General features: G+C 39.6%; 1 protein-coding gene across 3 annotated transcripts in view; it reads right to left on the bottom strand.

Annotated features, from left to right (window-relative positions):
• Window positions 1–970: 970 nt before the first annotated feature.
• SPOCK3 (SPARC (osteonectin), cwcv and kazal like domains proteoglycan 3) overlaps window positions 971–16470 on the bottom strand; it is a 154921-nt gene continuing 139421 nt past the window's right edge. For 2 of the 3 annotated variants that reach the window (XM_077299951.1, XM_077299952.1), the window contains exons 8-11: window positions 9709–9945; window positions 7256–7318; window positions 3804–3941; window positions 971–2629 (exon numbers count right to left, since the gene is read on the bottom strand). In XM_077299951.1, the coding sequence (XP_077156066.1) occupies window positions 2469–2629; window positions 3804–3941; window positions 7256–7318; window positions 9709–9945 (599 nt within the window). In that variant the 3' untranslated portion in view covers window positions 971–2468. The remainder of the gene's footprint in view (window positions 2630–3803; window positions 3942–7255; window positions 7319–9708; window positions 9946–16470) is intronic. The other variant, XM_077299953.1, reaches the window with a different exon arrangement.

The raw sequence follows: 16470 nt of genomic DNA, 5'->3' as shown, positions 1-16470 counted from the left end.
CCTCAACAAGTTCTCAAAATATGGTCACCTGTCATCCAACAGGTCATTGGGGGCACGGGGAGCCTGGCAGGATGCCGGAGGGCCCCGGGCATGCCTGATGAATTAATACTTGGCTACCTTGTGGCTGGAGGGCCACAAGAGGGCTGGTTCCTTTACCCCCATGCTCTCCAATGCTTGGTTATTGTTAATATAGTTGTGGCCTATTTTAAAAGCCAAAAAGCACTTGTCTTCGTGTCTTTGTGGCAAAAAGGTATTCCCCTGTGAGGCAATGAAAAGAATCAAAGGAAGAATTATAGTTTGAAGACTACAGTTCTTAGAATTAACTGGTGAAGGATCCAGCACATTGTCATAATTCCCCCGCAAATATAGTAGACTTCTATTAGACCAACAGAAGTTTAATTATGGATACATTGTGCAGAGAATTTGTAGTTTACATACATTTGCCTGTTGATGCACAGCTGAAATTATAGAATGTTGCATAGAATCTTAGTTGGGGGGTCACTGCTCACTGCGGTTTCAACATGAAGCATGCTTTGCATTGCGGAAGCAGTGCATCATTGCAAAATAAGTTACTAGGATGGTGCTAGGATGGTGTGGTTGTTAGTCTGTTTGAGAAGGATGTGGGATAGGGTTAATTACCCTCTTTGTATGATATTGGGCACAAACTCAGAGTAACCAAAAAACATATGTGTTATTAAGGACTGTTTTTAATCATATGTTTATTGGATGTTACAATGTCCTTCTTGTGTGAATCGCCGTGAGCGTAAACATAAAGAAATACATAAAATAGGAGAATTATATAACCTGTTGTGTTCCTAATGAGAAGAAAAGTGAGGTATAAATGAATTCAACACATTCAGAAAGAACCTAGTTCCAGATAGACATGTTTGACTTTGATTAGGATCAAAGTCAAAACATTGTGAAAAGCCTCTGACAGCTATACCCATAAGAATCACTGCAGCACTGTGGGTGAAAGTTGGTTACAAGAGTCTTTATTTTGCAAACTATACAGAAACATAAAAAAGAAAAAAAACAGTAATATTCTTTAATAATACATAAAATAATAATTATTTTTTAATTAAACCTACGTAAATCATATGCAAAGAACCAAACTTTATTTCAATTAACTGTAGCTAAAAATCAGGGAAAACAATAATGCACAGTTGAAATTAAACAACTGCTTGCATAATGTTACACAGGTTCTTTCAATTTTATTATGGCACAAAGCCACAGGTCTGATATGCCTGAAGGTGGTGGAATTTTAAAATGTCTACACAATTAATTAACATGCTAACATAAATACAGTGATTAAAATAATTTTCTCTATTGTCAAATTTTGAATGCTACTCTACATAAGAATTATAATGTATTCTACATGGTAATTACATAACAATGGGGTCAGGGGATAAAATAACCCATTTCTCCATTCCAGCAGCAGTACCTATATTGGCATTAAATTTGGAATTTGGTAATGCTCAGCTATTTGCCTAATAATCCTATATCGGTATGCATGCTATAAATCTTTCTATTTCTATTCTGCAAGGCACCTTACAATACTCATCTAAATTATTGATCTAGTAACAGAAAAAGGTTAAAGATGCAAAATTAGTTGGAATTGAAAAATGAAGAAGCCCCAGTTCAGGGAAAGTAATTATTCTCAAGTACAGTACAGTAATATAATAAACATATTCTTTATGTAAAGTTTTCCCATTAAAATATGTTAAACTAATTTTATGATTTAAATGCTATAGAAATAAAGATAAAATAATCAAGCTGCCTGCACAACCAAATATACATGATTTTGACTTTAAAATAAACCATGAGCATAAAAGGAGAACAAAGCTTTAGATCTGCGGTGTTTATGCTTTTCCATGTTTGCTGAATCTTAAAAAACCATTTCAATACTTTAGTAATCTCAGTGTCCAAAACAAATCTCAGTGTCCAAAACATAACCACTGCAAGTACAAAGGCGGACCTTCTATAGTCATGGCTTTTTTATTTCTCTCCAGTAAATTATAATTGACTTATTATGACCTTACTGAACACTAGTCCTGTCCATGCACATTTTCAAAAGTCCACATGGTCTAAAATCACTGCTAAAGTTTAACAGAGAAGCAGCTGGAAATGGCCTCACACATTCCCCAGGAGAAAATGTTTTTTATGGAATGTATTAAAAGTTTGGTTGTCCTTATGATTATCTGCACACCTTTATTTTTAGTAGCACACATACATTTCTTCAGGCTAGACTCCAGTGTGATTTCTTCTGCTCAATGGCATATAAAAACAACATATAATATAATGATTTTCATTTAAACAAAGAAAGTCTATGACTCCAGCCGCAATATTTCAAATAATCATACAAAATATACATGTTTAGAATCTCCTTTTGACCTTCATAGGTATAGGAATTTTCTGGTGTGTCTCCACATAAATTTTAGAAAGATATAATTTATTCACAGCTAAAAGCATCAAATGTATCCTTCATGGTCATCATCATCATCATCATCCCCTTCATCCTCATCATCATCTTCAATTTCATCCTCATCATTCATCATGTCATCTTCCTCATCATCTGTCCATTCATGGAAATCACCACTTGAAAAATCACCCGATGTTTCTAGTTCAACAGCTAGGATAAAGTACATATTACTATATGTCAAAGATTTACTGTAAGATGACAGATGATATTTGGTTTTATGTTTCCATGTGTACAATAAAAATGCAATAAGTACTCTTACAGAACTAGAAGTTATATAGTAATGTATGAGACCCTCATTCTGTTGAGATGAAAACCAATGAAGCTATTCTGAACCTATTCAAAACAGTTTTGTATCTCATGAGAAGGGCTTAATTATGTGCTGTACTATACTATCAGTTGATCACAGAAGAAAGACAGCAGTGAATGGGATGTTTCTCCCTATTTGTTATGCCAACCATGTGAATGATCCAGTCAAGTATTCTCATGTTGCAGAAGGCAGGCAACTTGCTTAGGGGCATTGAGGGCTACAGTGTACTTGTTTTCCAGGATCATCTCCCAGGTTTAGTGTGCCGTAATAGATTGGAAATGCTATCTTTTGATTCCTAAGGACAAAACTTTAGCCAAAATTTAAGAACATTTTAAAATGGTAAACATTTTAAGAAACTAAGGACTTCAGCATGTCTTATCAAAAATGAATAAGGAAATTATATATTTTGACTTGTGGCATAAATAACGAGAATTTTGTCAAACTTAGTATGGACAGTTGTGAAAACATTGGGCTGAATGTCATAACCAGATCTTGGTTTGTCATTCCAATGAAATGTTCAATAGAGTCTTATTAGTGAGAGATCTAATAAAGTGACATAGATTAATACTTTTTGGTATTCTTATTTTTTCCAAGTGAATATGTAGAGCATGAACTCAGGGAAGGGAGGGAAGAGAAGCTTTAGGTTAGTAGTTATGAACCCAAGGTTCAGAAATACTAAATAAAAAAGCATATTGATGCTTTACAAAATGGAAGGAAAAGTAATTCTGAATCTTTCAGCTGAAGGCTGAAACACTGCTCCTAGGTTTTTGGTTTTTTGTACCTAAAGGATCATTTTCAAGGGGGTTTGATTTGTATTTGTTTCAGTGTTGCAGAAAAGTACAATTGTGCTGTGAAGAACCACAGAAAAAGAAAATAACAGAAACCCATTCAAAATTGGTTGTTCAACAATATGCATTCCTGTAGTATCACTCTATTTTTCCCTTAAAGACTGCCAGTTGATCAAAATAGCATATTTATATTTTACTCAAAAATAATAGGAAGATTTCTGTGACATACCACAGTCTGCAGCACCATGTGTTCTGGATCCTGTTACTTCATTGCCATATCTGTCAACACACCAACATTGTCCTGCACTTCCATGGCATTGGGTTGGTTTATAATATCCATCTTCATCACATAAAGGGATATACTGCCCTGTACAATATATATATATATACACACACATACAAATTAAGCAGAATAAGCAATTAATCAATCAAGCATTTGCAAATAACCTCATTAAAATAATTTTACTACTCTTTTATTATCAAATGCTAACGCATGTATCTCTCAAAGTTTCTTATGGTTGACTAGGAAAACCTCTTAGATCCATCTGCTCTCTTTGCTGATCTACCGATCCAAAATTCATAGTTGTGCTTTCAATGGTATTAGATCCCGAGGGGGGGGATATATCTATATCTATATCTATATCTATATCTATATCTATATCTATATCTATATCTATATCTATATCTATATCTATATCTATATCTATATCTATATCTATATCTATATCTATATCTATATCTATATCTATATGTAGGGATAGGGATAGGTATCCCCTGTGCAAGCACCAAGCTATGTCTGAGCCTTGGGGTGATGCCCTCTAGCGTTTTCTTAGCAGACTCAATACAGGGTGGTTTGCCATTCCCTTCCCTTCCCCAGTCATTACCGTTCTACCCCCCAGCATTTTACCAACCTCGGAATGATGGAAGGGTATGCACCTCCGAAGGGTATGCATTTTACCCACCTCGGAAGGATGGAAGGCTATGTTAACCATGAGCTGGCTGCTGAGATCGAACTCTCAGCCACATGGTCAGAGCTTCAGACAGCATATCAACTGCCTTACCACCCTGTGCCAAAAGAGGCTCATCTTATCCATTTGGTGCCTCTTAATAATTGTGAAACAGCCTTGGGGGATGAACGGTCCGGCCTCTCCAGGGCAAATCAGGTTGCAGCCAGCTGCACCATGATTAGCCCTGCCCCTACAGCTCCCGCCCTCCCTGTCCAAGTTGGAATAGGGCCACTCAGGATGCAGCCAATTGCACCCTGATTGGCCCTACCCCTACATCTCCCGCCCTCCCTCACCAAGCCCTCACCCCTTGCCTCACAGACGTGCCTGGCTGTTAGACCCAGGCACATCTGTGACTATGCTGCTCTGCTTGCAGGGCCCTAGGTAAGAAGCCTAGCCGCAGGGGGGGGGGAGAGGGAGTGGTTCCCAAAGGCCTGGAAAGCATACCCGGGGCCTCATTGAGTGTGCCTACCAGGCCCGTGGAAAGTCATCTGGCCATGGGGGGTCATGGGGGAGAGGGCGTGTATCCCGAGGGCCTGGCAAGCACACCCAGGGCCCCGCTGAGGCACCGGGTGTGCTTGCCAGGCCCCTAGGACACGCTCCCTCTCCCCCATCCCCTCCCCCTCAGTGCTTCCCAGCAGCCAGGAAAGCAGCCAGAACGCTCACGGAGGACCCTTTCAAAACCCATTCCTATGAACGGGTTTTGAAGCTAGTATGTATGTATGTATGTATGTATGTATGCATGCATGCATGTATATATGTGTATGTACACACACACACACACACACACACACACACACACACTAGTATATATATAATCCATCCTGAAGAAAAAGTCCATTATTGGGAAGCTTTTCATCTTGATATTCAGGAAACAATTTCTAATTAAACTATGGAATTAAAATAATTGTGTGCCAACCCTATCGCTCATCCACTGTAATCTGCCATCCCCTTGAATCTTCACAGAATCAGCCTTTCCATCAGATGGCTATCCTACCTCTGTTTAAAAATTTCCAAAGATGGAAAACCCACCACCACCTGATTAAGCCTGTTCCACTGAGAAACTGCTCTAACTCTCAGGAACTTCTTCCAGATGTTTAGACAGAATTTCTTTTGAATTAATTTCATCCCATTGGATCTGTTCCGTCCCTCCGGGGCAAAAGAGAACAAATGTACTGCAACCTCTATGTGGCACCCTTTCAAATACTGTAAATACCACTGTAATCTTTAGTTATAGTTATTTCAACACCTTCAGTTTGTCCATAGACAAACATCTGCCTTTTATAGGTAACTTCAGGTGGAGTCAGCCCTAAATCAATAGGTATCACATAGGAAGGACTTTTAATCCTGTTGCTATTGAAGGCATTCTCTGTGCTCCCATCAGCTTTGGCTAGGGGGGGGGGGAGACTGTTACTTGTGTTTGGTCCAATTGTTTTCTTTTCCTCTAGAGCAGGGGTAGTCAAACTGCGGCCCTCCAGATGTCCATGGACTACAATTCCCATGAACCCTTGCCAGTTTTCACTAGTAACAATAATGCATAAAGTAGCTGAAATCCAGAGAGCATAGCCATGTTAAGCTTATCATCACAAAAACATAAAGGAATCTTGTATTTTTATTTGTTTCATTTACATCTTGTATTTCCCTACAGCGGGGATCCCAAGTGGCTTATCTTCTTCTTAGTTTTTATAGCTACAGCATTCCTGCATGGTAAGTTAGGATAAGAGCATGTGACTGGCCCAAGATTCCAAGTAAGCTTCCATGGCAGAGTGGGGATTTGAAACTGGGCCTCCCATATAACAGCATATAAAAAAGCTTTTGTGATGTACAGGCTATCCTCAGGCGAGAGCCAGCTTGGTGTAGTGGTTAGAAGTGCGGACTTCTAATCTGGCGTTCCCCCACATGCAACCAGCTGGGTGACCTTGGACTTGCCACAGCACTGAGTAATATCAGGGCTCTCTCAGCCCCATCTACCTCACAGGGTGTCTGTTGTGGGGAGAGGAAAAGGAAGGCGACTGTAAGCCGCTTTGAGACTCCTTTGGATAGAGAAAAGTAGTATATAAGAATGAACCTTTCTTCTTCTAAGACTATTTGACCCATTTGATGACAAAGACTAATACTGTAAGGATAGTGCCACAACAAATGTTAGAATTCAAGGTGCCATAAGATTCCTTTTGTTTGTTTAAATGTATTTGTATGTTCCTTCTGTGAGAGTTGTGTGCAACAGCCTTCTAAAATCCTCTTAAGGCATATTGAAGACCTTAGAATAAAAATTACACACATGGAAGTGTCTAATTTTCATTAACTGTAGACATGGTAAAGCAAGATGATATTTATTGTTATAATTCTGTAAGAGATTATTTATTCAAAAGGAAACAGTAAAGGATTTTTTAAGATAAAGGTTATTTTACCTTGGTATCATCCTGCCTTTCTCTGTCTTTCCTATCTTAGTTAAAAAGTGAAATACTGGACATTCCAGTACTGTAATAAAACAGATGTAATATCTTGGATTGATAAGGTAATAAAAATAAGCTTAATAGCTTTCAAAGACTTTAAAAATTCTGTTACTTGAATGTAGTTTGGTCCTTCATTTTAGGATTCATATTGATTTTGCGTTGTAGTTTCAGTAGGATTATTTATGTAAGTAATAAAAACATCAAAAGAATGATCTATGACTTACCTAGGAGCTTCTTACCCCCCTGCTGTTTCTGAATGTTGCTGAGCTCTGTCTGGCAAGGTGGATCTAGAATGACATCACACATGTTAAATTTCAACTGTTTCAACAGAGGGATGGATTGTTCAGTTTAAATTGTATACAGTTTTTAAATTGCCTCCTGTCCCTTTTCATGTTTATTATTAAGTACTGATCCATAAAGCAATGATGCTATAAGTATATAAGACTCCCCCCTCCCCAAGATCAAACCATGAATCCAATGTTCATTTCCTGGTACTGGATATTCAAATCCATCTGGACTGATTATGCACGGCGGCAGCTACACTGAGCTGCCGCTGTGACGTTGCACCAGAGCCTAAAGCCCTGCCATACCCCGATTACACATGGGGGCGGAGCTTCCGGGGCACATGCTGGCTGCCCCAGTGCAATGGCCCTGTGCAGGCCGGGCGGAGCCAGAAGTGCCAGGTGCGCGCTGAAGCGCCGGCAGCGGAGGGGGGATCGGGAGCATAGCCCCCTTCTGCATGATGGTGGGGAGCAGCATGCTGCTCTCCCACCATGGTGGGGGTGGGGGGATGCCCCTGTCAGCTCCGTGGAACAGCAGAGCTGGCAAGAGCAAGAGGTGTCCCTGCAGGGACACCATAGGTCGGGGGAGGAACCGGGCATAAAGGCCCGGCTCCTCTGATTATGCACAGGGCTGGCATGACCCAGCCCTTGCCTGCGCCTGCTGCACTCCCCAGCCTGTGGAAGAACCCGTGTTCCTTTAACACAGGTCTTCCAACAGCCTGGGTCAGGCGAGGCCTCGGATGGAGGGGACGTCAGGCATAATCGGGGATTTTCCCCAAAGCCCTGTTCCTGCCACATCGCGCTTTCTCGCCCATGTATGATTGGTCTAGGAAGTTCATAATCACAGAAATATGTTCAACAGCCATTATTTTCTAGTATATGGTATACAAAAATATTCAGCCTTCTAGCACAGGCTCTGAATCTTCTGACTGAGGTAGAAACTCTTCCATAGGATGGAGGGACTTTTCCGCTAGAGAAAGCCTTTGCAGTTCACCAGCCGAATGCAACGCAATAATCTTTGCATGTACTCTGCAGATTATAAATTCATAAAAGTATGCTTAAAAACTATCCCAGTTCTAGTACTGCTTAATAATTTGAACAAAACAATGTTTCCTGCCAACATCAGCTGTTTCCCAACATGGAATCTTAAACACAAACCTTGCTGGAAACAAAATAACTTTAGAATTAGCTCTGGTCTTTTAAAGGCATTTGGTGACTTAATGAGAATGTGTTATATCATTATAAAAACACTATGATGCAAGTGCACTAGGGAAGCCAGACCCCTGGGGCTGGGGAAATCCCTGCTTTGATGCCTCCCTGCACTTAAGAGGCTTAATAAAGTGAGGGAATCCCCCCAACCCCACCCACCTGAAATTTACAGAGTGGCATTTGTGGCTATACCACAGACACAGCCCACTGCTGTTGCATGTGCCCACTCCTCTGAAACTTATATAACTAGTGTTTGACAATTTGTGCATGGTTGCTCCCCCCCACCTGGAACGTGTAGCCCTGCTGTTCTGCTGCTCTATACAGCTAGTACAAAAATTCAAATTGTGTTATAGCAGGCAGTTAAACTGCACAGATTTTTTACAAGCAAAAGACCATCTCTGGAAACTCTGTCATTGTTCTCATCCAATACATATAAAAACCATGAATGTTAAATGCTTTCTGCATGCAGAAGGATACTTTGGATCCAACTGAATATAAATCTTAGTCCTTGAAAATATTACATTTTCAAACATTCTGCTTTTAGTTCTCCATTATCCAGTTTGGTGTAGCGGTTAGGAATGCGGACTTCTAATCTGGCATGCCAGGTTCAATTCTGCACTCCCCCACATGCAGCTAGCTGGGTGACCTCGGGCTCACCACAGCACTGATAAAACTGTTCTGACTGAGCAGTGATATCACTGCCCTCCCTCCCTGGACGCTAACCACATTCCTCTCAGATGCACCAGAGACGGAGACACACAGAGCCCTGCCAGGCCGAACATGAGCCCTCATTCCCATATTGCTCCTGCTGTGAGAGAGTCAGAGACTACTACAGAGAGAACTGCCTCAAGTTGCAGACAGAGACACAGAGAGAGCTGCAACAGAGGAACAGAGAGACAGACAGAGAGAGCTGCCTCAAACTGCACACCAGCCCTCCCTCCCTCCTTCCCTCCTACAAACCAGCCCTGATTACCTTCTATGCCTCCTGCTGCGAGGCACAGAAGACATGCAGCGAAAGGGAGAGAGAGACACACAGAGAGGGATCTGCACCTCCCTGTGACCCTTGGGTCCTAGCACCCATTTCATTCCTGCTTGCAATGGGCTTTCTTGCTAGTAATTTTAATATTTCTCAAAGAGCTAGGGGTAAAAATAATCATCAATATCTGCAAGTTATTCCAGCCTTGTACCTTGCTGTCTTTGGAAGCAGTAGCACCACTCATTGTTAGATATCAAACTGTCCTTGTATGTGTCACAAGAATTGAAGAATGCTTTGGTGCACTGTTCATTTTTGTCCAAGTAGATACTTCCAAGCTCTGATTGGTCCAATAGCAGGTCATAGTTTGTATCAAGCCTGTTAAACATCCAGCCAAGGGAGTCCTTGCAAATAGGCAAAATGCTGGTATCAAATCCTAAAAAGGCAAAAACTAAAATAATAAGGTAAGAAAGAAAGGCACAGCAGGCACACTAGTCAAAACAAAGAACAACCTTATGGCAGAAAAGCTATAGTAAATGTACCTGCTATTAAATACACTATTTAAACTCAGTGTATTCAATTAGAAATATATTCCATTCAAAGTTGTATTGACACAGAATGCCTACACCTTGACTTTGGTAGCATCAACATCCAGAAAAAGAGGCATAGGTGACCAAGACCTTGGGAAATAAGAACACAAAATGGGAAAGAAACCTAAGGGAATACATGAAAAGCAGCATGCTGTCATATCTGCCACATGCTCACAAAGGTAACCCTCATTCTGTTTCAATAATTTGTGCTCTCAGGCGAGGAGGTTTAAACTAGGCTGATGTTTGTGGAGAAAGGGAGAAACCAGAAAAATGGCTGTCCCTTAGATCCCTCTGAACAGGTTATAAGCTTTTCCAGATCTTCACTTCCCCAGTTTTGTGTGGGGGATGTGGAATACAAACACCACAAGAAGAGTCACATCACGTTTAAAAAAATAAGGAATGCAAATGTCACATTCTGAGGTAATTTGTTTTACCCTATATACATGGCCTGACTTTGTCGCTGATTGTGTGGGCTAATCTAAGGAGATATATGAGTAATCAATTGATTATTTTAAAATGTTACAGTTGTAAAGTTAAAGGTACCCACTGTGCAAGCACCGGGTCATGTCTGACCCTTGGGGTGACGCTCTCTAGCATTTTCATGGCAGACTCAATACGGGGTGGTTTGCCAGTGCCTTCCCCAGTCATGACCGTTTACCCCCCAGCAAGCTGGGTACTCATTTTACCGACCTCGGAAGGATGGAAGGCTGAGTCAACCTTGAGCCGGCTGCTGGGACTGAACTCCCAGCCTCATGGGCAGAGCTTTCAGATTGCATGTCTGCTGCATTACCACTCTACACCACAAGAGGCTCATGTTACAGTTGTAGGAAGCTATAAATATGACTGAAATTGGAGTAAGGGGATGTGCCTATTTTGTTCCTCATGTGCCATTTTTCCTATCAAAATCACACTCACAGCACCTTTTCAGCCCATAAGAGAACATGTTTCCCCCTATCACATGGTTGTGAGAAAATGTTGCTTATAAAAACATTGTTCATAAAAATGAAGACAGTTGAATAACCCTTGTCTCCACCACTGTTCTCAACTATATGTAAACATCTACCTCCACAATTTATTATGATGTTACCAATATCTTTTGAAGCTCTTATAAGAAAATTGTTATTAGAATTAAGTAATACATCCAATAAAATAGTGCCTTCCTCTGCTTAGCAAGCCCTGACTTCTGAGGTAGTCTCTCATCCAAGAACTACCTACAGCTGACCCTGTTGTGTTTCCAGCTCTGATGAGCTCAGGCTAAACTAGGCTATTCAGGCTGTTAATAAAAATGGCATACAGGTTTACAAAAAGGATTTTTTATACACAACATTTTCTCAAAATCTGGCATAGGTTATAAGACAAAATCTTTCTAACATCACATAGATAGCCTTTGATTTGCTAATAAAAGCCTGCTCCAGCCAGCCAGTCGTTGCATTGCCTTTTGCAAATGCGTACTGCAAGCTGAGCTTGCTCTGGCAGCTTGAAGGACATCAACAGTTTGACTGAGGGACTCTGATCTTTTTTTTTCCCTTTTGCCTTCACTTCTTCCTCTTCTTAATAACTTCTTCCAAATTATTCTTTTGGTTTCTGTGGCGGGGTGGGTTTTGGGGTATTTTGGGATTTACTGTTTCTTTCTCCTAGTGGTTTTTTTTTTTTAATCTGAGGGACAGCATTGTTTGCCTTTTCTTCTTGGGGTTGTATTTCTTTTAAACATTGATTTTTATAGTAATTTCTTTCAGTATTCAGTTTTACAGTTCTTTATTTCAGTGTTTTGTTCTGGGGAGGCACTGCAGTTGCAGTTAGAGTTGTCCATTCTCCCAGTTTGGTAACTGTTGTACTTTTGTAGGAGGTTGCCAACTTCAGGTACTGTTGTTCTGCTCTGGTTTGCTGGCCTGGAGGGCACAGTTTGGTTCTCCTGCCAGAGCTGTTCTGTTAGAGCTCTCTCAGGGTGTGTGGCATCAAGAGAGGAAGGGAAGGCAATTGTAAGCCACTTTGAGACTCCTTTGGTTAGTGAAAAGCGGGGTACAAAAACCAGCAGATATTCAACCTCTTGACTTTTCTGTATCTGTTGGTGGGGGGGGGAGGCTGGATCAGAGAGCCTTGTGATGATGGAGCATTTCCCACCCTTGGCTTATATGTGAGTCAATAAATTTGCCCAGATTTTATGATAAAATTAAGTGCCTTGGCTTATATGCGGGTTGTCTTATTTGCGAGTATATTCAGGGACTTCATAACATAATTATATGAAATTATCTGGTTGTTTAAATCCATCTATGCGTTATACAGTTGATTCCTACTTTCTTAAGTGGAAAAAAGTTAAACTATGCTTATTGATCATGTCTCTAACTACAGAGGCTAAAGCAGACTCTTAATTTGATCCCATGTACAGATTATGAGATTTATCACAAGTAGGACTAAGCACCAGTGGGGAATTTTCTAGTTTGGGATTCTGGGTGTTTCCAAACTGAATCCCCAAACTAAACCAAACAAAAAGCACTGAAATGGACCAACTGGTTCAGGCTAATCTGTTTGCTTTTCTCTGTTTTGAAGCGGGGGGGGGGGGGGAGAACAGGCTGCTGAAATGGCTGGGAATCATTTAAATTGTCTGTTTCACTTTTCCTTTGCTTTGAAGCGGTGGAAAATAAAATGGATTGCTTAATCCCTGACTGTGCAGTTTAAAGTTGGTGGTTGCATAAAACAGACTTTAAAATTACCCCTTGATTTAGTTTCTGTAATCTCAGATAAGCCTACTGCATCTCAATGTTTCTTCTATAGTTTTTTTTGTTCAGAATGTTTCTAATATTTCTTTGGTAACAAAAAATGCATAATAAAAACAGTATACATAATAGGTTAAAGCTGAGTATATCTACACAAACCTTGTGAAATAAAGAACTCTGTCTCCCATATTTTTCTGCAAGGTCCATTTTTTGCATAGCTCTCACCCATAATCTGTAATCTGGATATTTCTCTGGTTTGTTGATAGGCAGTTCATTTCACCAGTGTGAGGTCTTTTTACATTTCATTAACTGGTCATGAATTTGGGGCCAACTTTTTGCTTCAAGCTTTTAGCAAAAACTGATCTGGTTGTGGTAAATTCATAAGTAAATTTTTTGTTTGAAAAATTTTAGGCATGTCAACTATATCTAACAGTAAAATATATGGTTTATAGAGAATTTGTCTTTCCAATTCAACTAATATAATTTCTACAATTTGTGATTAGGAATAGGCACAAACCAGTACATGAGCCAAAATTCATCATGAATTTGGCCCGGTTCATACCTCCCAACCAAAGTTCAGGGGAAGCACCTCCTCTGAACATTTCTCAGACTTTGTCCAGTTCAGTTCAGGGGTTTGGGTCATTTGAATATAGCAGCTGAGCAGGGTGGTCCACCCATCAACTGTTAGGTTTAAATATCTGGCAGTCATTTAAACCATCCATTTTACACCCCCCTCCAATTTCAAAGTGCAAGGAAAAGAAATGCACTGCTGAAATGGTTGGCAGACATTTCACCAGTCGCTTTCATTTCCTCCAGCTTCGAAATGGAAGGGAACAAAATCGACCAGTGAAATAGTGGCCAGCCATTAAACTGCCCATTTTGCTCCTCCTTGTTTTGAAGGTGACATTCTCCCCTACTTCTTCAAAGTGGGGACAAGGAAACAAACTGTTTAAGTGGCTGCCAGCCATTTAAATATAATAGCTGAGATGTGGACCAAGCTCTTAGGTTTAAATGGCTGTCACTGGTTGATTCAATTTCTCTTTCATTTTGAAGAGAGGGGAAGAGGGGGAATGAAATGTTTAAATGGTTAAAAAAGTTATGTATGTATGTATGTATGTATTATATTCATATACCACCCTCCCCAAAGGCTCAGGGCGGTTCACATAAAATAGAACAGAAACAATACAGATAACTTAGTACAGTGAACACCTGTACAATCTGTATGTCTTTGCATACACTAGTTTGTGAGAAAGACCAAATGTATATTCACTTAACAAGTACTTGGATAGATATGGTATCTCAATCACATTTTCAGCTATGTGTGTGCTGAATGTAATATGAGAACTAGTCAAGGCATGTATAAAGAAAAATCAAGTGTACATTGTATGCAGACTAGGTGAATTCACTGTGACTCATGAATAGGGCTTAAATCAAAGAGTTAATTTGCCTATATGTGATTCAATTTAATGTACTAATTTCCTAAATACTGCTTCCTTATTCAGTGGCAGCGGGATTCTATGGCAATATTACAAAGTGCATATTGCTGAACGTTTTTATGATGTGGAGAACACAAGTCTTGTACTAGTTGGAAAGTTGGAATACACTCTGCAAAAACCCTGGAGGAAATCCAGAAAGCTCTTTTTTAATGAGACAAGGGAATTTCTCACCTAAACTTTTTCTCTGTTTCCTTGCCCATGATGTCAATCCACACTTGCCATATAAGAAAGTTACATTATAGGAAAATCTGAAGTAAAATTAGTGAATGAGACTTTAATACACAGCTACATGCTTTGTAGAATTAAATCCATCTATTAAGAGCCTTTCCTTCTTCAGATACTGAAACAAAGAAGGATTTTAATTTTAAAAAAACATTAGTTTAATCACTGTATATTGGTTTTTCTCAGTTATTGCCAAATACAATGTTATAACACCATGTCATCTTTAACAAAAAAAAACAGTTTTCCTCTGTGATATTTCAAGTTATACATACTTTATCTTGTACTAGGTTACTGTCACACTGTATATAATTATTACCTATCAATAACAAGAAAATTTCTAAAATATTGTTTGGCTACAAAGTGTTTAACTCCTAAACAGACCTTTACAGAGAAAATGAGGCTTTTATAGTGCATAGGAAATAGGGCTAGCAAGTAATAAAATGAATTTGTAGCATTTGGTTTGGAATGAACAACACTTTGCATTGCAGTAAGTTATTAAGTATAACCATTTTGACCAAGTATTGACTGCATATGCCTAAAAGAAAGCATTTGAAAACAGGAATATGGAAGCAGTTAGTGTTTTGAACAAAATTTAATAAACATCCAATATTCCTTTAAATGTCTAAGACAATCTTAATATAGCTAATACATTTTACAATCTGGGTATTGCAGGTAATTACTGTGGGAGAAATCTATAAAGACAAGGTCGAACTGAGATTGCCTTGATCGTTAAGTCAAGGAAAACAGAATGTCTGTTTTTCCTGCCTAGACCTGCAGATATCTAGCACAACAAAATGTACATTATCTACTGTAGAAATCACTGAGGGAATAGTTATGTTGACCTCTGTTGTCAAATTGTTTCCTGTTTGCAGAACAAAAGAACAGCCAGAGGGATTGCCTACTACAGGAGAAGTTATGCTGTGTTTTCAAACATTAATGAAAGATTTCACAAAGGAAGAATATTTATGATTTGGTTTGGATGAAATATTGATGCACTTCTTCATCTGGGATTGTTTAAATAACATATTCTCCTTACAACATACATGTACAGTAATCAAACACCAATATTTTCTTCATGGTTCCATCTATTTAAAAATTGTGTTTGTACTTGCTGAGATTGAGTGCTGGCTTAGAGGGGTTGCATTTTTAGAGTTACAGTGCATTTAATATGATTTAATATTCTAAGGCAGGGGTAGTCAAACTGTGGCCCTCCAGATGTCCATGGACTACAATTCCCATAAGCCCCTGCCAGCATTCACTGGCAGGGGCTCATGGGAATTGTAGTCCATGGACATATGGAGGGCCGCAGTTTGACTACCCCTGTTCTAAGGTATCTCAAACACTGCAATATCAAGTAACATAGATATTACTACTCACAGGTTCACATATTTGCACACAGCTAATATCCTAAGTACACCTAGTTCAGTACCATAAATACCTAACTTCCCCAAGCTCACACATCAATTCAATAACTGAGTTACAAGGAAATTATAATATTGTGGATCTTTTCTTCCTTCTCTTCTTAAAATCTGTCTTCTGGAAAAAATTTAACTCTGAGAGCTCAGTGTACCTTGTTTTCTTGAAGCTACAAGTACTGTTTTTATTACTTTGGGGGGGGGTTAATCCCCCACTGTATTTTTTTCAGATTTCAGATTTTTCTATGGTCTATTTTGGCATTAGGCACATGATATTGTCAGATTTACATTTAGGGTTGCCAATCTGCAGTTGGGATCTAGAGATCTCCTGGAATTTTAACTAACCTCCAGACTACAGAGGTTAGTTCCCCTGGAGAAAATGACTACTTTGGAGGGTAGATTCTAAGGTATCATACCCAGTTGAAGTCCCCCTCCTCTTCAACCCCTACTTTCCCCAGCCTCAACCCTAAATCTCCAGGATTTCACAAACCAAAGCTAGCAGCTGTATTTACAGTACTTGAAAATCTAAGCACATGGAT

Source organism: Paroedura picta, chromosome 10, assembly GCF_049243985.1.
Source record: "Paroedura picta isolate Pp20150507F chromosome 10, Ppicta_v3.0, whole genome shotgun sequence".
In the NCBI taxonomy this organism is placed as follows: Eukaryota; Metazoa; Chordata; class Lepidosauria; order Squamata; family Gekkonidae; genus Paroedura; species Paroedura picta.
This window is presented reverse-complemented; position numbering and strand designations above follow the sequence as displayed.